This window comes from Echeneis naucrates, chromosome 13, assembly GCF_900963305.1.
Source record: "Echeneis naucrates chromosome 13, fEcheNa1.1, whole genome shotgun sequence".
Taxonomy (NCBI): domain Eukaryota; kingdom Metazoa; phylum Chordata; class Actinopteri; order Carangiformes; family Echeneidae; genus Echeneis; species Echeneis naucrates.
Genome location: NC_042523.1, coordinates 15,451,819 through 15,475,780, shown reverse-complemented (window position 1 = coordinate 15,475,780; position 23,962 = coordinate 15,451,819). Strand labels below are relative to the sequence as shown.

The 23,962-nt window shown below is 39.7% G+C and overlaps 1 protein-coding gene across 1 annotated transcript in view; it reads left to right on the top strand.

The window, feature by feature from the left end:
• si (sucrase-isomaltase) overlaps positions 1-23,962 on the top strand; it is a 71,506-nt gene that overhangs the window by 7,762 nt on the left and 39,782 nt on the right. Inside the window, exons 3-19 of the mRNA XM_029517793.1 lie at positions 3,823-3,940; positions 4,783-4,868; positions 5,067-5,187; positions 6,406-6,515; positions 6,778-6,929; positions 9,428-9,599; positions 9,952-10,051; positions 10,259-10,371; positions 10,572-10,697; positions 12,922-13,053; positions 13,782-13,901; positions 17,208-17,321; positions 17,587-17,671; positions 18,335-18,452; positions 20,462-20,633; positions 21,676-21,792; positions 23,737-23,891. Of these exons, the coding sequence (XP_029373653.1) occupies positions 3,823-3,940; positions 4,783-4,868; positions 5,067-5,187; positions 6,406-6,515; positions 6,778-6,929; positions 9,428-9,599; positions 9,952-10,051; positions 10,259-10,371; positions 10,572-10,697; positions 12,922-13,053; positions 13,782-13,901; positions 17,208-17,321; positions 17,587-17,671; positions 18,335-18,452; positions 20,462-20,633; positions 21,676-21,792; positions 23,737-23,891 (2,111 nt within the window). The remainder of the gene's footprint in view (positions 1-3,822; positions 3,941-4,782; positions 4,869-5,066; positions 5,188-6,405; positions 6,516-6,777; positions 6,930-9,427; positions 9,600-9,951; positions 10,052-10,258; positions 10,372-10,571; positions 10,698-12,921; positions 13,054-13,781; positions 13,902-17,207; positions 17,322-17,586; positions 17,672-18,334; positions 18,453-20,461; positions 20,634-21,675; positions 21,793-23,736; positions 23,892-23,962) is intronic.

The window sequence follows — 23,962 nt, the reverse complement described above, 5'->3', positions numbered from 1 at the left end:
TCAAAGCAGTCTATGACCACATTCAGCAACTTTCTACATCGTCTCCACACAGCAACATGTCCAGAGAAAATCATGGCAGCATGGCACTCTGTGGGGGTGGTACAGTACACTGGTTATGGCACTCCAAACCAACATTTAATTACATTTAGAGCTGAAACAACTTGACAATATTAATTTGAGGAAAAGTATTAAGTGATTCATGTGCACTCATTTAGCAGTTCAAGGGCAAGAATTACTAATTTGTGTATAAAAATTATTATGGTAAAATGTGCAGCAATACTTGGCAGACAAGCAAGGGCAGCCAAATGGTGATTAGTTGATCATAATATGTTGCGAAATAGAGAGACAGAGAGCCAACCTTAGATAAAAAAAAAAAAAAAAAAACAGTATCAACATATTTACTATATTGAGACCTTGACAATGTTTTATTGCGCAGTTGCAAAATGGTGAAACTAATAAAAGAAATAAAAACACCCATGGCAGTACATGTGTATTTTAAAAGTTAATGATGAAGTTGTAGCAAGGTCAGTGCAAAGTAAATTGAAACTTACTGTTAAAAGTCTTGGGCTGGTCGTTGAGTAGACAACCCAGACACTGGTTTTCTGGGATGCCGGTAACGGCCCCATGTCATACTGTACCCATACCCAACCACCCACCCACCCACCCACATATATTTAAACTTGCTTGGTTGGCAGCCCTCAAAGTGGAGAGCCTAGTTTTAAAGTGACTGGATCGATACAGTGGAGTGAATTGCCAATTTCAGTTTGTTCTATTGAAATCGGCTGGCGCTGCATTCTGGAGGGAGAGCACCTGAAATTGGCAGTGGCAGAGTAGAATTGGATTTGTACAGAGAAAGAAAGACTGAGGAGTGAGAAGAATGACCAGGGAAAGAAAAAAAAAAAAAAAAGACTGACACCTACATCTTCATGCATATACACACAAACTCTAAGCTGTTCCTATGTCTTTACATGCATGTCGTCTTGGCAAAATTATTGAGTTATGCAAAACCTTTGTACTCTCTGAGTAGGTGCATGTTGGTGAAGCGGTGAGACAAACACTCAGCGCTTGTCTCTGCTTCTTCACTCATATAGTCCGTGGCAATCATACTCTGCGATGGAAGAGAAGGTTGCTTTTCTAGTGAATAGCTCATTCAGTTGATGGTCGCCAACACCAACCTACAGACTACTGGCATGGATGGATAACCAACCATAAACATCTGTACCCACTGGTTTTCAGTTCCATCTAGCCTGACAAGCTGGAGCAATAGAAAAATGTCATGGATGGTGAGTTCGTAGCATCGACAGCCAGTTGCCTTCAACCATAGAGGATATCAATTCTTTCTGCATGTGTCATGTCTGTCATGTTCAGATCTAGAAAGAGTAATCACTCTTCTGTCTGTATGGTAAGTTTGAGGCTGAACCCACACCCGGCTATAGCTCATTTATGTTGAAAGGCTAAATAAAAAAAATAAATAAAAAAACTCATACAAAATCTCCCTGGTTAAATGTTGGATACAATTTATGCTTTATTATGAATTTATTTATATTTTATCTAAAGAAAACTGAATTTGTTAAAAAAAAAAAAAAAAACATGAAATTTTCTGCGTGGCTATGAGTTATTTATAACTGAAAAGTTTCTTCCTCTGGCTACACATTAACTGCACAGAAAATCATCCCAAAGTCTGTGAACCTTCATACAGATACCACAGTGCTGAATTTGATTTTGATGCTGAGGCATCAGAGTCCTAGTAGATGATTTTCTCATCAGACATAAATGATTATCCTGCCACTTGTCACGCACAAAACAGATTTAATGACTCCAGTTTACAGAGTTAACTGACACCTTGATCTCAGTGGATTTGTGACCAAAACATCAAAAGATATTTTCATAACAAGCTTGTTTTCCCACTATATTACACAAACTACATGGTGTGTGTGTTTTTGTCAATGACAAAAAAGTGGGAATGTGGTCACAGCAGGATTAAGATCATTTTTGCCAAGTCACTGTTTACATTAAGCAAAATGCATAGTAATCTTTCTGTAAATTATAACCCTGCACACAAACACACACAGCAATAGTGTGGAATAAAACATGATAGCTGGATTGATGGGAACAAGCTGATATGGGGATATTGGTCTGGAGTTGTTTCCTCACACTAAAGATGCAGTATGATTATCCAACGTTTTATGGCTTCAAGGTCTCCGTGCTGAGACTTGAAAAACACATGCACCAACGCTTGGGCTGTATAGGAGTAGTGAGCCTCTATGGCCACAATATATCCTGTGGATTAAAAAGGTATTATCTCACTTGAACTTGGACCACCTGTCCTTGAACACTGACGAGAGCCGAGGTAAGACTGCAACTACTGGCTGTCTAGATGTTCAACACGAAAACTAATTATCTTCATTTCATTTTATACATTATACTGTTCAGAAAGTAAGAATTCTCTGGAAACAAATTTGAGCATTTGCTGATGGGGCTTCCATGATTCATCATGTAATGACGGATGACATACTGTTGCCGAGTTGCTGGTGGGATACATTTTTTATAACTTAAAAAAAAAAAAAAAAAAAATCAACGTATGACAGCAATGACTGCAAAAATACTGTTGTATTAAAACTTTTAAAATCTTTTTGTAGTTTGCAGACAGAATGATGGAGTTTTGTGCACATTGCTGTGGACAGACTGTGACCAAGTTTGTTAATTACAATGTTGGTTATGTGCAACTCTTTGCCAGCGGAGTAAATAATCTACAATAAATTGTGATGCGGCCACAGGGAACATGTCTATGGAGGGCTTTGAATGCCGTTTCAAAGACAGATGTACACTGCACCGATCTGCTCCGCAGTTTTTAATGTTAGTCTTAAAAATAATTACAGGTGACAAACTGCCTCCAGGGCTGACATTAACTTTTAAGGATATGTCTCAATGCAACATGAAAACTGCACATAAGTTCTAATTAAATAGATATGTTATACTGCATGCACCCATGGGAACAACAACACTGTAGCCATGAAGTGTCCCTGTCTAGTAAATGTGTGACGTGCAGCTCCACACAGAATGACTGTGCGTTGGGAAAAGTAAAATGATATGGTGTCGTGAGTGGAAGCTAATTTTAGGCAGTTACTGAAAGTTAAACAGAAGAAGAGAGAGGACTGAAAGGTTTGTACCGTCTATCCCTTTTTTCTTGTTATGTTGCATGTTGGCAGGGCTTTTTAAGAGCATTTCTCTCTGATGAGCAGCTGATGGCAAACACACATGGGGGCATGCACAGGTTTGGCTCTGGCTCTCTCGCTCTGCCCTCGCCTGCTCTTCACAGCACATTAAACACAATGGGTATAAGCCCCTCATTCAACCAAATAGACACAACCCCCCTAAACACACACACACACATTCACCTTGTTTTTGTCTCCATGAGTACACTGGAGTGAAGCCTAATTGCTTGAGTGATCTGATGGGTGCCTTTGCAAAGACTACATCTGCCTTGTCAAACATTTCTATCAACCCTCCGTTTGCCTCGTTCCAAAGTTGTTGTTTTTTTTCCCCCACTTCCTCCTTCTTCCATGTTTACACAGGTTATGCCTTCTCTCAACCTCTGAAAGCTTTCCAGAGTCCAAGGTTATTGTCAGAACTGTTTCCTATGTTTTGAGTTTTCGTGCGTTAGTATGCTTCGCCAACGGGCCTCATTAAGCAAGGAAGGTTTTAAGACCCTTCGAAACCTTGCCTTTAGTAAACTTCCTGTCATTAATGGGTGTTAATGATGTTGGCCTTTTTAATCACTTTGCGTGTAACCAAGCCTGTGTGCTTGTTTGCATTTGTTAGATGGGGAAAAGAAGGTTCTCGAGTTTGGAGGTGGCCCTCATCATCTTGTTCTCTCTCATGAGTATGACAGCCATCGCTCTCATAGTTTTGTACGCCACAGACTCCAGAGATCAAGAAAGTAAGTGAACATATTGAAATAGGTGATGAAGTGCACTTTTTGATGACTCATTACACAAAAGAATTTAATAACTCTTTAATAAGTCCTGCCAAGGCTAAACAAAGCTTTAATTAGAATTCAAATTCAATTTTAATACGCAGGGTTTGGTATCCTTGAACCCTTTACTGTTTATTGGTTGTCAAACTTTTAGGTCCAAAGGTTTTGATAGCTAAACCTTTGACAGAACAGTATCACCTTGTATTAATTATATGGTACTTATGCGGTCATTATACAGGTGTTGTGTCTAATTGAGTCAAAAGTGCACGTGTGTGTGCCATTATGTGAACTAGCAAGTGAATAGCTCTGGTGCCACCAATGTCCCACTTCCAGTTTTCATGCAATACAGCGTTCCAGAAGCCCATTTTAATGAACTAAATACAATCCATTTTAGTAAGTGTTTAGTCAAGACAAACATATTAAATCCCATTTTGACATAAGATGCACCGATACTAGCTTACAGCGTGTGTGGCCATTACTTTTTCACTCTGGAACTGGATCTGATGGGAAATCTGTCATTTTCCTGAGATAAAGATATAAGATACCAACACTGCATATTGTTCCAGATTGTTCAGGCAATTAACACATTTCCTGCCATAGTTCAAGAAAGCAATTCCTGTGTTATTTGAATGTGTCAAAATGTCTAACGATACAGCAATTGGTCAAGTTAATCTATTTATTCCCTACAAGGGTTATATACGGTAAACTGATGAATTCTGTGAAAACCCAGTCACTGAATTACAGCATTTTAACTGTGAATGGTTATGTTGTTGTTGGAGTAAAGTTGCCATTTCATCTTTTGGCAGAGTCGACAGAAGAGTTTGTTCCTCAGTGCCCCAATATTCCACTGGCCGAGAGAGTAGACTGTTTCCCCGATGCTGGAGCCTCCAAGGTATACCAAGGACTATAAATTTTTACAAATTAAGGCATATTTGTGCAGAGGTGTTTTTTTTTTTTTTCAAAAGTCTCTGAACATGCCAAATGTTCAGAAAGGGTTTTAAATTCCACCAAGACTTGCTTTTAGTATGATCAAATGATAACGGCAATGAGAATGATGACAATAATAATGTCAGCCATCTTACGTCCACAGCAAGCATGTGAAAAACGTGGATGTTGCTGGGGGCCACTAGATGAGAGAAACGTTCCCTGGTGCTTCTTCCCAACCAACCATGGATACACAGTGGAATCAGTAGAGCAGCCAAATCCATCTGGTAAATCCCTATTTCCCTCTTTCTACTCTGTTTTTGCACTCACGCTCACTGACTGCTGAAAATATTTGGCTTTCTATTTAGCTTATTTTCAGAATCTAACTTCTCCATATTCCTTTGTTCTGTCTCTGTTTTTAAAAACACATCAGTTTTTCTTTTTCACTGGCTTTGCCCAAGGCATAGTTTTCTGTGAAATATGACATTGATGGCATATCAGAAAACATGATTGACTCGAAAGAATGCGGGGGTTTTCATTTTCTGCTCGATTTCACTGCCTTATGGGAACTCAAGTTAAGGTGTAAAAGCAACAACAACAAAAATGAAAAAAGACTGGACATTTTATATAAGGTGTGAACCATAACATTTGTATTGTTGAGGGGAAATATATATATATAGCTTGATTTCTTTGCCAAAAAATAAATAGAAAAATGGCAATTGCTTAGACTGAGTGAAACATTATCATTTCCCTTAGCCTGTCTGAGACAGGCTTGATGTTATTCAATGCAGACTTTACCCAATACATAAAAATGAAAGCACTGCTTATACGTTAAAGTTAAACTGTCTTCACTTTGTCATGCATTCTGCTGTGGTATCGCTCAAGGCTACAATGCAAATTACCCACAGTTACCTCAGAGGCCACAGTAAGGACTGTAAGCCATGTGAGCATATTTCACCTTTTGATCACACTGGTAAATGGATAATCTGGGAATACATCTGTGTTTGAACAAATTCCAATCCCAGTTTACCTGATGAATTTTATAGGGAGTACTCAAAGTGAGAACTGTTGCAGCTTGTTTTTGTCTTTGGAGTTCAATCATCATTGTAGGGTGATGGATTAAATATTTTATTTTGCTCTTACATTGACTGGATAACTGCTGCTGTTGGCACATGGCTCATTCAGAAATATTCCTCCAGAGCTTGGATACCAATGAGGCACTGTGCAATTATGAGCATGTCATATCAACACAGAATTATGGCTAAAATTATTTATTTCAAGTACATCTATGCTGTGAGACCAGCACACTCCTTTCACTCTCAGCCAGAAGTTGAATGAGCACATTTCCAAAAATGCCAAACTATTCCTTTAAACCCTAAAATGAAAAAACAATATTGGGAGTAAGTTAGTAGGGTTAAGTGGTGTGATATTTCTGAAAATGGACACTTTTCTCTTTCACAGTATCCTAACCTTTGCCCTACTTTCATCTTGTGTTTGAATTGCAGTGATGAAAGCCCAGCTGAAGAGAATGGCCTCTCCTTCTTTATTTGGGGCTGATATACAAGAGCTGTCACTTCACGCAGAAATGCAGTCAAACAATCGACTCCGATTTAAGGTGCACAACGACAGACACCATTATTCTGTCCCCTCTCACTCACAAATTTCCCTCACATTCACACAAACGTCCACGCTTTGTGAGACGAATCTCGTCTAGTCAAATCAGTTTCAAAAGCAGTTTTTATCAAAGCATGTTTAACTCAAATGCTGTGCAGAACAAAAGAGGACAGAAACAGCCATGTTCACACTTTGTTGTGGATATGACTGGGAGATTTGAGGCCACACACTCAGTGCTTGTGCGATTGTTTCCTTTCCCTCAGATCTATGATGCACACAGGCAGAGGTTCGAGGTGCCCCATGAGCACATCAGCACCCTCAAAAGTGACCCTTCCAGCCCCATCAGCGACACACTCGAGATCACACAGAAACCCTTTGGCCTTACTGTGCGCAGGAAGGAGAACAAAAAAGTCCTGTGAGTGTTAGCTGTGACTTTTAATTATTCATTTGAATGTGTAGGAGGTCATTTGTAAACTGGAAATATGATGAAAAACACAGCAGCCTATGCATACTGTGTAAATTCAACTAAACATTATGTGCATTCAGGCTTATATGCTTACTATTTACTGTATTATATACTGCACAAGTTTTATATATATATATATATACACGTGTGTGTGTGTGTGTGTGTGTGTATCTCACGATAGACTCGGTTTGATTCATAATGATTACTGCTTGAACTTATAGGTGTGCGAAGGATCCTCATGATCTACTCCAGTCTGCTCTGCAAGACGGAATGACAAATTCATTAAGTTTTAAACATTTATCCATGCTTAGATGGGGGGGAGGAATTTGGGAAAAAACTAAATGGATTTTATAGGGCTCTAGGTAAAAACCAAAATGAATCCAAATCTTTGCCTTCAACAAGGACGGGTCGGTTGAATCTCTCTTTCCTCCCTGTTTTGGTTGCTTACCGCACATGCTCATGTTCCAGAACCGGCTCTGTGGTGACGTCAGGATGCCCCACATACAAAATGGAGGCAGACAGCTGTATTTATTTTTTATCAATTTCGGGACATTTGAAATTCTGAATTGGAGCAAATGAAAATAATGATTCTTATATGAATAGATTTTTGACACACACACACACACTTTCTTTCTCATTCTATGCATTCAAGACAGTCAGACTATTGAATTGACAATAAATTGACATTGACCCTTTGCATTTCATTTGATGCAGTAACATGTTCACTGTATGCCCTATAATCCTATCGTTATCCATTACTTCCATGTGGAAGTGAAAAACCTCGTGTTCTGTACGCTAGTTTTCCACAGCAGCAAATTATTATGTTCATATCAATCCAATGCACACTTAGTGAGTCTTAAATGACATTGTTGAGATCAATTACTCCTCAGAACTTTACATACTATTTCTATTCAACACCATTAGGCATTAAATCAACATTATTATTAGCAATATCTTCAATATGGCACTTTGTGGCCTTTGGGGACACACAACTAGGATGTCACGATACTTGTGTGTTCTTCATGTCACCATTTTCTGCTGTTGTAGAATTTGAAAGTGCCAACAAATTTAATAGAGATTGACATATCTTCCAGACGTGACCAACCATTAAGTGGAAACAATACTTCTGATAATATCTATTTTCCCACGTTTCATTGCACCAATATCTATATTAGTGTGGAGCAAGAGTACAACTGTCATCATCACATGATAACCTTTGGCTTGTCTCACTAACTTACTGGTGTATGAGCTGGCAGCGTTGTCTTTCTCAACTGTGTGCGACCTTCAACCAAGAGCAGTGATACTGCTCAGATTACCTCTAAGATTATTGGCTATTTAGTAATCAGATATTTGTCCTGTCTGTTTTAATGTTTCTCCACTCGCACAGGCCTTTCTTTATGGAGGTTATGTATGAGTTGGCGATAAGGCACTGCCTGTGAATCCACTTTGCTTTTGATGTCAGTGCAGTAGTCTCCTAGTCACATAAACATAATGACTAACCACTCCACCAAATTAAAAGCTGAAACTTTTGACAATCTTTGGAAAGTTTTCACAAGCATTTCAAAAACATGCCAGCATTCATCACTTTAATTAATATTAGTTTCAAGTGACTTAGTAAAAATCTACTCCATGAAAATTATTAACAGCCTGTAACAGCTACATGCAAACATTTTTCAATGTTTTACCTAAAACTGCTGGGCTTTAATCTTTATCCAGACACCTTCATAAAAGGAGGGATGAATCAGACCAAGAACAACAAGTAATACCTCAAGGTGTGTGGGGAAAAGAACAATAAAATTCAACAAGAATCTGCTTCAGACTATGGATTAAAATTCTTTGGAGGGTTCGGTAGCTATCGCTCCTCTCCCAGTTAATGTTAATCAGTGCTGGACCTGCTTTGGCAGATGTCCTCACCAGGGCAATTGAGTAATTACTGTCTAATGTCTTTGATAATCTTGGAATAAACTCAGGAATGGCACATGACCGACCTTTAGCTAAGCCATGGTGGTTGAATCAAGGCTAATGTGCAATGTCTCCTCTTTGTCATTCTGTGTATATGCATTTGTCGTCATGACTATTCAATGACTTATATTTACTGCATTTGAAAACTTTCTCTTTGTCTCTAGACCTTTGGCTTTGCTGATATGTGCAGCTAGACCAGGCTCAGTATTTCAGCTACTACTGTATGTATTGTTTTGAAGGCTAGAGAAATGCTACCCAGAGGGCTTATTAGAGCTTGACGGCATGGTCTGTCTTTTCCCTGGTTTTTCATTCTACAACTCAACTCCCCCACACGTCCTTGTCTCTTCCCCACTCCCACTCTCTTTTCACTGCATCTCACTCTCACTTTCCTTCTTTGTCTCTCACACTTTTTCTCTTGCACATCTCTTTGCTCTGTCTCTAACAACAATCTGTTTTCTCATTTTGTCCCCCACCCCCACCTTTAGGTTTGACACTACAATGGCTCCACTGGTGTTCGCTGACCAGTACCTACAGCTGTCTGCTAAGCTTCCATCCCATAATATTTATGGCCTGGGAGAACATGTGCACACCAGGTATCGCCATGATACAAACTGGAGAACTTGGCCCATCTTCACAAGAGATGCCTTTCCAAACGGGGTGAGGAGTGGTAACATGTTTTAATGTCACTGATAGCTGATGAATGCATTGGATACGGATGGAGTAAATCGCTATAAGGCATTTTTCCTTGATTTCTTTTGTGTGCTCAAAGCCTAACATCTAGGTCTAACTAGGATGTATGCTTGCATGGGTGTTTCCGCTGTGTACAGCATGTTTACATGAGCTACCTACATGTGTATTCTCCATCCCAAAGGGCTTATAATTGAATGTCTTGTAAGCTGATTATGCTGCGAAGTCACCTCCTCAGCTTCAATGTCTCCCACTTCCTTCTTGAAACTCACACTTCTCTGTATCCCCTTCATCCACACTGTCTTTCTTGTCTTCAATGCAGGGAACACATAACCTCTATGGACACTATCCATTCTTCCTCTGCTTAGAAGATGAAAGCGGAAAGTCATTTGGTGTTTTCCTCATGAACAGCAATGCTATGGGTACGGATGAAAAGACATTCAAGTGTATAGCAACACGTGCACGTGCAAGCAGTCACAGCGGGACAACAAAGTTGGCAAAAAAAGAACAAATGTGTTGCACATTCAGCCATATGTACACATACACCTGGAGCAGCATTCATTGTTAGCAGTAATTGTTATAATTAAGTTCAGAGCAGATGATCCTTTTCTAAACCCTGTTTTGTTCAGAGGTGACCCTGCAGCCTGCTCCAGCTGTGACCTACAGGACAATTGGAGGAGTCCTTGACTTCTACATTCTCTTTGGAGACACACCAGAACAAGTAGTGCAGGAATTCCTTGAGGTAAGGCATGTTTGTATTTGTGTGTGTGTTTTTTAATAAAAAGCCAAAAATATGCATTGGATTGGATATGGATTTTTGTTTGTTTGTTTGTTTTTTTTTTTGTTTTGTTTTTTGTGGGGAGGGTCTGCTGCGCAAGAGTAGCTTGCGAGCTGCCTTGGCACAGCTAATATATTAACAATATGTCCAATCATGCTGTCCAGCTCATTGGCAGGCCAGTCATTCCTGCCTACTGGTCGCTGGGTTTCCAGCTTTCTCGGTGGGATTACGGTAGCCTGAGTGAGGTCAAGAAAACGGTGGAGAGGAATCGTGCCGTGGGCCTCCCATATGTAAGCTCCTGTCTGCATGCTTGATTTTCCCTTAACTATTTATTTTTATGCTGTCTGACAATCTATTGGCACCACATCATACGAATATTTTTACTAACCTTAATCCGCTCTGAAAAAACATCCTGTGCTCACGTGTTTGGCACTTTTCCCACTCAATATCTCAGGTCTATTTTATCTCTAGTCTATCTTGTCGATCTTTGTTATTTAAATTCCTGTCACATTTTTGTTTGTTCTGTCTTTATCGTCGTCATAAAAATGCACAATAAATTCGTATCAGACAAGCTGTAAGGTAAGACCACAAGATCTCCATTCGTACGTTGAACACTGACAGTAAGAAATTATGTGAGAAAATCCTTCCATTACATTTCATATCAGGAGTGTGCGATCATAATTCATCAATTACTGTCTGGTAAATGAAAACCAGTCATGGTTTTCTCAACACTGGGTTGCCGTTTGTGTTTCATTCCTTGACTTACTTTGCAGCGCACAAGCAAATTAGGAACAGAATGGAAGAAGATTTTTGAATGTGACCTCAGACATTTCAATTGTTTCAGGATTTTCATTTCTTGAGATTAAGTATACATGGCAACAGTTTGTGCAGTATAGGTGAGGGACAGTCTTCTTTAGCAGATGTACAACTTCCATTTTTTATTTGGGGGGGTTGAGTGTCGATACTTCCTCTTGTGGACCCCTTGTTAAATTTGAACCACTCATGCACTCCTGTGCGGTACCAAAGGCAAGAGCTTTAACCATTACACTATCTGAAGAGACGTGATATGAAGGTTGAAGCAGGAGTTCGACAGACAGTCAGAGTGATTGGGATGGCCTTTACCTTAGACGGGGTAATCCAGCTTTCTGACGAATAATGGAGAGTCTGCTGGGCACTACAGGTTCAATCCCGGGACCACTATTTTTCAAGCGTCACTGAATGTTAGCACTGATCAAAGATCAATCGACCAAGCTCCTTTCATTATCTCATTCATCCTGATCTGAATGTTAAAACTACCCCTCGCTTCTTTCCCTTTAAGACACTTGAAAAATACCAGTTCTGCTTGACATTTTCTTGGGAATGAGTCTTACTGCTTATCTCCATGTGAGCCTGCTGACAGTGACCGTGAGAAGTCCCGATCCGAACAGGGCAGTGATATTTGTTGTATTTTTTACTTCTTAATTACTAAAAGGTACACTCCAACTTGAAACCTTTACATGTCCTCATAAAACACTAACTGTATGACAACTCAGAGAAAGGTGACACCAATTAAAGGCTCTGAACCATGTCTTATCAGAAGATCAAATGCAAACAAATTTCCAACCTATCTCAACATTTCACTCTAATAATCTCCAATCTTTTTCATATCCAAAGACATTAGGATGCAGCTGCTTCCTCTCCTGCTATATTCAGGGACATATTTGATAACCATTAGATAGACCACAGAGGGCATTATCACATTCCCCCTAATATGTCTGGAGTTGATAACCATTAGAGGAAGGATCTGGCAGAGCCATCCAAACCATCTGCTCTATCGATATGAAGCAGATTTTGGCAGACAACGAAGAGACAGAGAGCAAGCATGAAGTCACACCTTGGCAAAATGAAGAGGGGGGGAAAAAAGTGTTACCATTCCCCATTGTACTCCCAAGTTTTGGTAGCTCAGCTTAGCCAAGTGGTAATGGTCTCCAAAAGTCTAGCAAAGATATGGCTGCATAAAAAGCTAGTGGTTAAAATGGGTTTACTGTAGGCTTACAATACAAATACTCACTGGTGGCTTATTTTTGCATTGTGAGATGGGACTATGCTGTGTCACAAGCATTTATTCAAGTCATAATGAAGATGCACAATTTTGAGTGGATGTGTTCAAGTTATGCAAAGAAGCAGAGGCATGAGTGGGTACATTTAAGAGGTATTAAGAATCATTTTGAATTTATTACCCTCACGCAAGATGCAAATTGGACTTTAATACATAGAAGCTGTGCAAGCATTTTTGCATCTCCAATTAAGCTTTGAATATCTAATGACATCTAACCCTTTTTGAAGTAAACTCAAAGTTAAAGTGTATTCCAAAGACAGTCTTAAACCAAGAGTGGAAAATACACACCGTTTTGAACAATTACAATTTCAAATCATGGAACTTATTTCCCTTCCCTACCAAAACAGTTTGATTATCATATGTATTACATGTAAGTGTGGTGCCCATAAAAACAGCATGTTCCTCTCCCAATGCAGGACATTCAGTACACCGACATTGACTACATGGAGGATAAGAAAGATTTCACTTACGACAAAGTCAACTTCAAAGAGCTGCCACAGTTTGCTGACTATCTCCACGAGAAAGGGCAGCGATACATCCTTATCCTGGTAAGAAATGTCTGTTTGTGAACATCTAATTTATTCATTCTACACCAAAATGAACAATTTTAAAGTTTTCCCATTACAACATCTCTCAAGTTTACTAAACTTCATTCTTCACTTACAAAGAGCTACCAGCAATATAAACCAACAGCAGTGCTGACTGTTGTTTCAAATAAAAAAAAAAAAATCTAATCCTATTTAATTATAGCTCGCCAAATCATTAATTAAGGCATTTCACATACATAGCAGGTCACAACCAAACTCTTTATTGAGTTGCTTAAGACACCCAACATATCCTTTGAATCTATAGTGTCTTTTCTTTTACTGAAAGTTAGCACAAAACGCTTTCTCCCCAATCACTATAGCCTACAAGTGAGAACTGCTCAAAGTGTATTATAAACCTTTTGTCTTGTCAAGGCCCTTGTCAAGTAACAATCCCCAACAATTGCTCCAAGCAAGCAAACACTACTTTGCAACAGAGCAAAACTAACAAATAGCCCTGAACATTTCAACTTTAAGCACCAGGTTGATAGATTTATTTCCAGGTCAAATCATTAAGCTGAATGACCAGCTTACCCAGTAAGATTTTAAACACTGTCCTGAATGATGTAACATTGCGATATGGAGTCTCAGGCAAACATACTATGCAGTTTGCAGTGCCTGCACGATGATGTTTTTCCTCAAAAGTAAATTTACCTTTCATCTTCTTATGTGTGTTTCCCTTTGTCCCACAGGATCCTGCAATAGCTACCAGTAAGAGAGTAGGGAACGCTCCATATGAGTCCTATGACCGTGGGAATGAGAAGAATGCCTGGGTCACTGAATCTGATGGGAAAACTCCTTTGTTAGGAGAGGTGAGTCATATTTTGGTGCGACAGACAACTGAAGCAATAATAAAGATGAAGCAATACACTTAGAGACCCCTTAATTAGGTTCTTATCTCCATTCAAGCGAAGACTTACCTCCTCCAGATGGTGCGCCAAGCTACCGTCCTACGCATGTCCGCAGTCAGTATCATGTCTTAACGGCTTGTCACAGTCCTACATGGGTCAACCTTAATGTTGCAAAGAGCTAGTCACCCACAGGTGTTAACAAGCGAGTTACTCATTATGTATCATTATATTTTCATACATTGTGAAGCCAAAACAGATTCTAAGAGGTTCATTTGATGCTGTACTTAGTCTTACACTAAGTAGCTATGATTTAATACGCTTTGGCAAGATGACTGCCAAATGCACAAACTATGTCAGAAACTCATGAAGAGATTGGGATTTCATACAGTATACACGATATACTCAGAATCATGAGGGCAACAAATATCGTTCAGGTGGGTAGATGTTCCTCTTGGATAATTCATACATGGCTACATTATATTAAAAAGGGAGGGGGGGGGGGTGACAGTTAACAGAGTCATTTTTAAAAATTTTCACTGAGTACTTTATTGTTAAGAACTATCTCCTACAATATCACCACATGGTCACTACTGTATGGTTAATTTTAAGTTGCAATCAAGTTTAGGTTGTTTAAAGTTTGGGGAAAAATCTCTAGGGTTGTATGTAAAATTTTTTACACTGGTGTAAGGGCTCTCTAGAGCACATACAGCTTCTATTACACTTTATATTGTAAATTCCTGTGGAAGTGTTTGAATGGTATGGGGGTTTTTTGACACATGCTTGGCCCTAAGGACCAACTGAGCATGACACAGTTACTGAGGTCACAGTCTAGATTTTGTAAAATCAACACTTGATACAGACTATATCTGCAACATGACTCTTAAGACTTGATTAATCTGTTGACGTAGAAAGAGATGTTTGGTGCACGGATGGACCATCAAAGACTCGGTGTGAACAGCTAAAGGTGGGGAGACAAAGAGTCCCGCTGAATGTACAGTTTGTAAACCCTTGCTGAATCCATGACTCAGAAATCAATATGATGGCTCAAACCTTTGCATTGTGTAATTTATCAGTACAAGCATGAATACTGTAAATGCATTTTTTATGGGTGAGCATGTGAATGTGTGACTGGTTCTTCCAAACAATTATATTCCCAAATTAGAGGTTCAAGTTTCAGGGATGTTATTTCTGTTCTTTTCCCCAATTGAGGACTTTGTTTTCAAAAACGCTCTCCTGCTGAGAGGGGGCGGAGGTGGGAGGCGTAAAAAGTCTGTGGCTCCCATGCTTTTATAGTGCTGCTTTTGATTACACACACGATTAGGTTCAATCCCCCTGCTAATCCCTTTTTCATGCCGTTTATAACAGGTCAAACATATGCATTGATTCTGCATTAGTGTTTAATCTTAAAATGTTCTGCATCACAGATTAGTTGTCTGTGTGTCTATGTGAGAGAAAGAGAGAGAAATGGTGGATCTGTGTGTATGCAATTCTCTAGATGAGAAGCTATTCTTGGTTGTTTGTGCTTTATATCTACATGCGCATGTTCAATTTTAATTGATTCCAGTTTACGTCCATCTGAATGTATGTGGCCCGATTATAAAAACATTGGAGTCTTTGCAAAATGACCTGCGGTGGTCGTATCAGTGACAAAGGAGATACAGCGACAGGCTGGTATTTATTCTGCTTTTAAGAAAGCTAATTGCTTCAGAAGATAAGGATAAAAGCTTTTTCTGCTCGCCCATATGTTTCAGTGTGCGAGTAAAATCATAGCAGAACCTCACTCACACAGCCCAACATTTCTGTTCACGGAACAGTGGCGAAAATGGATGGGAGTAAAGAGAGCAGCAGGGAGTAACGACAACAAAAAACAGTCTATGTGGGTTTAAAGGTAGGAATGACAGACTGAAACATGGGCTGAGAAAAAGACTGGTGCAGACAGACAGACAGACACAAATAATAGATTAGAGGGAAATGTACAGGGAGACAGACTGGCTGTCTTTCTGAGTGGTGGAGTGACAGGGTAGTACACAGGGAGTCAGTTGTAGTGAGACAGAGAGACAGATTATCAGGTAAACACAAAAAAGACACAGACAAGATGGAAGGTGGAGAGACACTTTGAAGAAGAGGCAGGCAGCGGGACAGATAGAGACAAGTAGGAGAAGGGAGACAGACAGTAATGACATAGATAGGCAGACCGACATAGAGAAGAGCATAAAAACAGACAAACAGACGTAAAGATAGAGAGATATGCAGCTAAAAATACCGACAGATTTGTAGGAAGTGTTTACAGGGCTGTCAGTGTTAGTAAACAGCTGGAGATGTCAGCTAGACTACAATCTAGAGTTAAAAGGCTGGAAGAAGTGATTGTGGATGAAAAAAAGATGGAAAATGCACGGTACTATCAATAAGCTCTGACCTTGGAGTTCTGACCACCTGCCAAAAACATCTGCCTATAAATCTACATGTGCGTGAAAATGTGTGCACGCACACAACATTAGCTTGCACAAGCAAGATGCATGTCTGTGCTACAAACAGGGCTGTAAAGTTATTGGCAGTTGAGGTAAAGATAAAAGTTAGCTACAATGGCACAACCTTGAGATTCAATATCTACCATGATCTAAAGAAGTGTTCACACCCAGAAATGTGCACACAGACACACAAAATCTGTCTTTCTCTGTGGATTAATATTTTTTTTTCCTCAATACATGTCATTAAGGATGACTTCTAACACAGTCACGTCTAGAGATTTCTATTGCATTATCGATTTCTCCTCCTCTGTTCTCTTCCTCAATTCGTCCGTCTATTCCCCTTATCCTTCTCTCTCCCCCTCTCATCAATCCCACCCCCTCCCTTATTTCATCTCTCTTCTGTTCTTTTTTTCTTTGTCACTTCCACAGTTAAACTGATTCATGGACATTTCCGTAGGCCTAGTTTTTGCTTCTGTGTAGCTCACCACGCCCACACTATCCAAGCTCATCTAATGCCATTGTGTTGCTTGCATGTACAGTGTTGTTTTGTTGTTGTTTTTTTTAGGTTAAAGACATGTTGTTGACATTTTTAAAACAGAAACAAACAGATAAATTTATTTTTAGTGAGATGATGTGAAAAAAATTTTATAATGTGCTTAGCCAAAACAAAACCGATAGGAAGCATCATCAGCAGGGAAGCACACATTGATGTCAAACTAATGTTTCATTCTAAAACAGTTTTTTGGAAAAAAGTGCCTGTAAACATATAGGTTCTCACATTCTCTCTATCCCCTTTCAGGTATGGCCAGGAGAGACAGTGTTTCCAGACTACACAAGCCAAAATTGCATCGACTGGTGGGTTGATGAGTACGAAAAATTCTCCAGGGAGATCAAACACGATGCCCTTTGGATTGTAAGTCAATTTTAGAAAAATAAAATGGAGGTGTGCATTCACTGTTTGGCTGATCATCGATTCAAAATTCTGAAATTTACATTATTCTGCAGTGTAGTGCGTGCAAACACAAACAGGGCATAAGCTTGGGGTTTTTTTGTCACTTTCAGTGGCAATTACATTATTGTGGGTTAAACATTGACGCTGACATAAAAACGGGCTGAAACTCATTTTGGTCATTATCACTGATGTTAAAATTTAAAATGGTCTTCTGATGCACTTGCAGGACATGAATGAGGTGGCTAATTTCAAGAAAGGATCAAATAAGGGTTGTGCCGATAACAACCTTAACTACCCTCCCTACACTCCAAGTAAGACTCATTATTTTTTATATTCCGAGCCATAATCATACTTTATATTTATGTTATACAGTTTTATACAGCAGGTATGCAGTGGCAGCAATGTTCATTGACCTTACTAACAAATACTTCTACACTTTATAAGAATCTGAACAAAGGACTAAGGTAAATGAAACACAAATGTAGACAATGTCACATGGGAGCAGACGAAAGTCCAAAGGCCGATCATAAGTTGGCAAATTAGCTGCTACAGCTTATGAAGCTAGTTCAGGTCTGACGGAAAACTAATCTTTAAAAAAAAAAAAAAAGAAAAAGAAAGGCAAGTCTCTGGTGAAGAATTTCAAAAATGACTCTTCTGCCACATCTTTTATCTCGACTCTGTCCCAGACAGGATGATCATAACTGGAAAAGGCATGTTCCCCTGGTGCCACCTTTTTATTGCACTCCTCCTTAGTCATCCTCTTTCTCTATTGCTCCATCTGTCTCTCATTTCCTCATTGTTCCCTTTTCCTATTGCAGTATACATCATTGTCTCTCTCTCATTCTCTCTGTCCCCCTTTTCCTCTTTTATTTCTCATATGTCTCACCCTTCCCTCACTGCATCACTTACTTTGTATTCATTCAATAGCTCCTCTCCCTGTCCCATCTCTTTACCTCCATCTTTTCTTTCCCCAGAGATCCTGGATGAGGTGATGTACAGTAAGACACTGTGTATGGATGCCAAGCAGGCCTGGGGGAACCACTATGACGTCCACAGTCTGTATGGCTACTCTATGGTGCTGGCCACTGAAAAGTGAGTGCATTCACAATCGATGATAGGAATTTGGCCAGCTTGTGCTACAGTGGAGAGGCCAGCATGCTGCCACCCCTTGAGAGGAATGAGGGCCGCACTCAAAATGCACAGTGTGATGTTAAAACTGAAAATCTTTCAATAAATAATAAATCTTTCAACATTTGTTATAGAAGTTGTAGAAAAGGAAGTTATTGAGAAGTGGCCCTGGAACGAAATTATGGAGCTGCCACATAGAAGCGCAATCAAGAAATCTGTCAGTTCAGTGCAGTGCCCTCTATTAAATCACAGCCCGCGACTCTTGCAGACATGTCTTATGTGCCGAGTGCAGAAACATGTTTTAATGAGCTCGGCTCTGAAGGTGAAAGAGTGAAATTCCTCATCTGGTTCTGACACTGAAATAGTTTAGGGGCCTATTACTAACACAGACCTATAGAGCATCAGTTGGAGCAGAGGACATAATCATTGGCATACAGAAATTAATGAAGCATTCAGCAGGTTTAAGTATATTTAACCTGCTCTATGCTTTCTTTATGCATATTTATATAAGCATCTTCTTGAATGTACACACTGTAGTTTGATCACAGACTAAGTCGGTGCAACAAGAATGCACACAACTTTTCCTTCCTAGTGATTGATCAAGATGATAGTGATGAGGTGTGATTCGAGAGGTGGGTCTTGGGCTGCAATTCATGTATCTAATCACTGTTTCCATCAAAAAAATGCAAACAAGCACAAAGCAATTTGAAACAAGAGTACCGGAGGAGGTTTGCCTGAGAATGTCCAAATGCACAGTAAAGATAGGCGGATGACTGCATTTGTGGAAGCCCATATGAACAAACACTGCACAAACTACAACTACAGTTTCCAAGCCCTCAGCTCAATATTTTAACACAAAGTTAAAGCTGGCATCAGTTTCCGGGATTCTAATCTGCACTAATGGTGATGGTATGGGAGAATGCATCAATTAGAAACCAGTGCACACCTGCACTAATGGGTTTTTGCCTGTTAGGAAATGGCACCCCATAAAAGAGGACAACAATAGATATACCTATATGGAGACTAAGTAGGAATACATTATTCATAATATTCAACTTTTCCAAAAGATAGATACATTACCCCAATGTAGCCTGAGAATTGGTTAGTATATTGTCAACAGGGGAAGAAAAGATTCTTTATCATCATTGGATAATAGTGTTCCCACTGCCTTTTATAGTTTCATATATAAAATATTGCTGTGACATTTTGCTGCGAGAAAATCTACTGAAAAAAGAAAATTTATAGATGCAGAGAGGCACTTGACATTCATAATCATCTTCTACATAAACATCCATTGTGTAAAGACAATAGCATTCAACATGTTTATATGAGTTCAGATCTTATATTCCTAAGTTTTTCTTTGACCTCGGTTTTGGCTATAAAATAAGACATTCCCCAACTGCATGTATACCTAAACAGCATGCACGATCATTACAGCTCGTTTTCCTCATGACACTTTTCCAGAGGTTAAATATGATCTGTGACAACCACATAATATACAGATATTCTATATTCAAAGATGCGGATAATACTTGCCTACACAAGGTCACATGCATGCACACTCACTTTAGTCCATGAAATACAATCTCTTTGAAATCAACTTGCTGACTCACTCCCTTGGCATTAAAGCAAGCTCATCTTTTGTCTCCTTTCTCCCTCTGTCCACTAATTAAAATGTGTTATTGGCAGGAGACACTTTTTGTAAACATCATCAGGGATTGGTATTGTCATGAAAATCGATATCACTTCGATTTCCCTCGAACTACATAATGTACAGTACAAAAGTAACAGTAACACCAAGTGTGGCTTTGTCCCTATAAAGTGACTGCATCTTCCTCAATGTTTGTGTTTACACGCATGTGTCTGATATACATTTCTCTCTTGAGCCATTTGAGTCTGTCTCTCTGTCCTGATGTCCTTTTTATCCAAATGGCTTTCTCTTTGCACTCTCTTTCTGCCTCCCCATCCCACAGAGCCCTGCAGCGCGTGTTTGGAGGAAACCGTACCCTGATGTTGACCCGCTCTTCCTTCCCAGGTGTGGGAAAATATTCGGGTCACTGGCTGGGGGACAATGCTGCCAACTGGAACGACATAAAATGGGCCATCCCAGGCATGTTAGAGTTTGGACTCTTTGGCGTTCCCTATGTGAGTAGCAAACCTTCACAGAGAGGCAAATACTTTGCATATTATACTAAAAGAATTCAGGGACTTTAGTATACTTAATTTGAGGCTCATATCTCTCACACAGTTTTAATGAAAGACAGATGCTATTATTAGGTATGAAAAACACTTGTATCCTTCAAAAAAAGATTTCAATGTGTAAGTTCTGGCATTCCTCTTTCGCCTTTTTAAAAAGCATTCAGCTGGCTAATGGAGATCTATGTTCAGGCCCAAACATAAAGGCAGAGGGGCAGGGAAGAAAAACAGCGTCTGGAATGCAATCCGTTAAAATGTCTGGATGAACACCAGTTCTTTTTGCAGGGCCACCCCCACAATCAAACGCATGAAGTCGAGACAACACAGTGCTTTTGTCAGTACCAAAGTGAACTCTGGACTAACTGCTTGTATGTGTATGTGTGCACTGCACAGAGTGCAACCAGTGGTAAAAAAACAACAGGGGGTAGAACACACATATGCACTCCTCCAGCTGTGCACATCAGGTGGTCTCAGATGTCAACTACATCCTAGTGGGACTGTGCCAAGCAGATTTTAGTGCTCTCCGGCATACATGCAAGCACACACACACACCATAGAGAGAGAGGGGAAGAAAAAGACTGGAGGAGAAATGGGATTTGGATCGATTCCCTCCTATTGAGTCTGCTGTAAAATGTGGCCAGTAGTAACCAATAGAAAGCAAGCAGTTTCCATAAACTGGGCTTCGACTTAAGTCTCTTCCTTGGACTCTACTGCGCAATTAATGTAAATAAAGATCACTGTCCATATCAGCTGTCTGCCAGTAAATCTTGACCACATTGAACAGACATCTGGAGAGGCATTTTAGAAGACAAATAAGGGGTCTAGTTTGACATTTATAACAGAGCTTATACCACAGCCAACTAGAATTCATAACGTCCCCTTTTATGTGAAATGACATGCCAACTGCATGACTCCAGCATAGTGAAGAACTTTACATGCATTCTGTAGATTCTGGTTAAATGTCAAGCTGTCACCACTTTCTACGTTTCAGATTGGCGCTGACATCTGTGGGTTCTTTGACGACTCCAGTGAAGAGTTGTGCCGTCGCTGGATGCAGGTTGGAGCTTTCTATCCTTTCAGTCGGAACCACAACGCTCAGGGCTATAAGGTACGATGAAGGCATTTTGGTCTGAAATTCATATATTCGACTGTCAGTTTTAGATTTATATAACACACTGTTTGGTCTAAAGTGCCACAGGGTAGGCCCTTCATATCATAACATTGTATAGGTGCCATGAACTTGTTAAAAATATAAACGTCTTTCAGTATCTATGGAGAGCATCATCACACCAGCACAAGCTCAATAAAACAGTGTGCCATCTTATTTTAGGTTCAACACTGGGAACATAGCTTTTGGAGATCATTATAGCTGCTGGGTAGTGGAATATTTGAACCTGAGGCAAAACTTATCTGGTACCAAAAAAGCACATCAAAGAGGTTGAGACTTTACACTTCAGTAAATAATAATGATATATGCTACGTTATGTTGATTTGCCATAATATGGTGTGCCATACATCATAAAAACCTCCACTAACATTTACATGGGTAGTGTCATCTCTTCTCACTCAGACAGCAGCATCTCTCCAGCTCCAACAGTGAGTCTGGCTAAGGGTGTATGATGCATCTTTTCTGACATCTTGATTTGCCTCAAGTTTTTAAGTAAAAAGACATCCTGTTCAGCTGCTAGGCTGACATACTTGGGCACGCAAGTCAAAAGCCAGATTTATATTTTATGTTTGTACTTGATAGCAGCATATTCCATAATATCTCACGAATAAAAGCTAAAAAACAAAGAAGAGGAATGACAATAGCAATAAATACAACAACTTCAGTATATACTTGAACTTGGTGAATAAATACAAACCAGATTCTCAAGTGTGAGCTTCCCTGGATAAAAGAAAAAGTGGGACAGATCCACTTGTATTTGTTTTTATTACATAAACTAAAACCCCATTCAGGAATGTAGACTGACATGGGCCAGTTCTGGGAATTAAAGCTCAGTCATTTTAATGGCTATAGCCAGGTATACTAACATTTTCAGCTCGAGTCCAAAGCAAAATACACAAACTGCACAAAACCTTGGTTCTGCAAATGGTTAAACAACCAAGCGAACGGAATTTTGCAGTAAACCTAGCCACATTAACACATCTCCCTTGCTACATTCTTCATGTCACCTTTTCAGGCTCATCACTGCCACACAAACAGTAAAGCTATGAGGCAGAGAAGGGGCAGTTAGAATGACATATTATGTGTCTACGTGGGTGTGCGTGTCTGTGTGTTGTGGAGGGGGGGGGTGTAGTTGCTGGAGGACAGGGACAAGATGATGAATTTGAAGTATGAGTTCCACTAAATGAGACAGCTAATGTGTGACCTTTGCTTTGCCCTAATCATGGCTCTCAACATATGACCAGGCAGGCCACTCTCTCTCACACACACACACACACACACACACACACACACACACACACACACACACATTCTCTCTCACACTCACACACACCCACACATACACACACAGTTCTCATCACACTCTCGGAGGTGCTGAGGGCATAAAATGATTAGCCAGATGAGGAGCATGGCCTGTTAGCAGCTAATCACCCTCCCAGTCTCCACTACCACAGAAATTAAAATCAAACTTATGTTCCGTTCTCACACACTTTTCCTCTTTATCTCAACTTCTTTTTCCTCATTCTCTTTGCAATTTGTGCTTGTAGTTTTGTTCTGTTTTTAATCATTATAAATAAAGATTAATGTTCACTTATACATCATGAATAAATTTGTGATGTAAAAAAAAAAAAAAATCTTTGTCATTCCTCTGTCCTTTTCCCAGCTTCTCATCCCTCTTCCTACCTTTCCTTTCTCCCATTTCAACCTCCAAGTTATTACTACCTCCTTATTCTAACAAAAGCTCTCTTTTACCCTCCCATATCACTCAACCTCTGCCCCTATTTTCCTCCTCCTGTGAATAAAAAGACAAATCTTTATTTTGTCTGCTGCTTCCTGTCTCCCATTTATCAATGCCATCTCTTTAATCCATCTTTCTGTCTCCAGCCCCAGGATCCAGCTGTATACGGCCCTACTTCATTGCTGGTGGAAAGTTCTAAACATTACCTGATGATTCGATACACACTGCTGCCATACCTCTACACGCTCTTCTACAAAGCCCACACCACGGGAGAGACTGTTGTACGTCCTGTCATGCACGAGTAAGTCATTAGAAATATACTCTCTGATTATTCGATGCAATTTGGCAGAAAAGACCAAAGAGAGAGAGAGC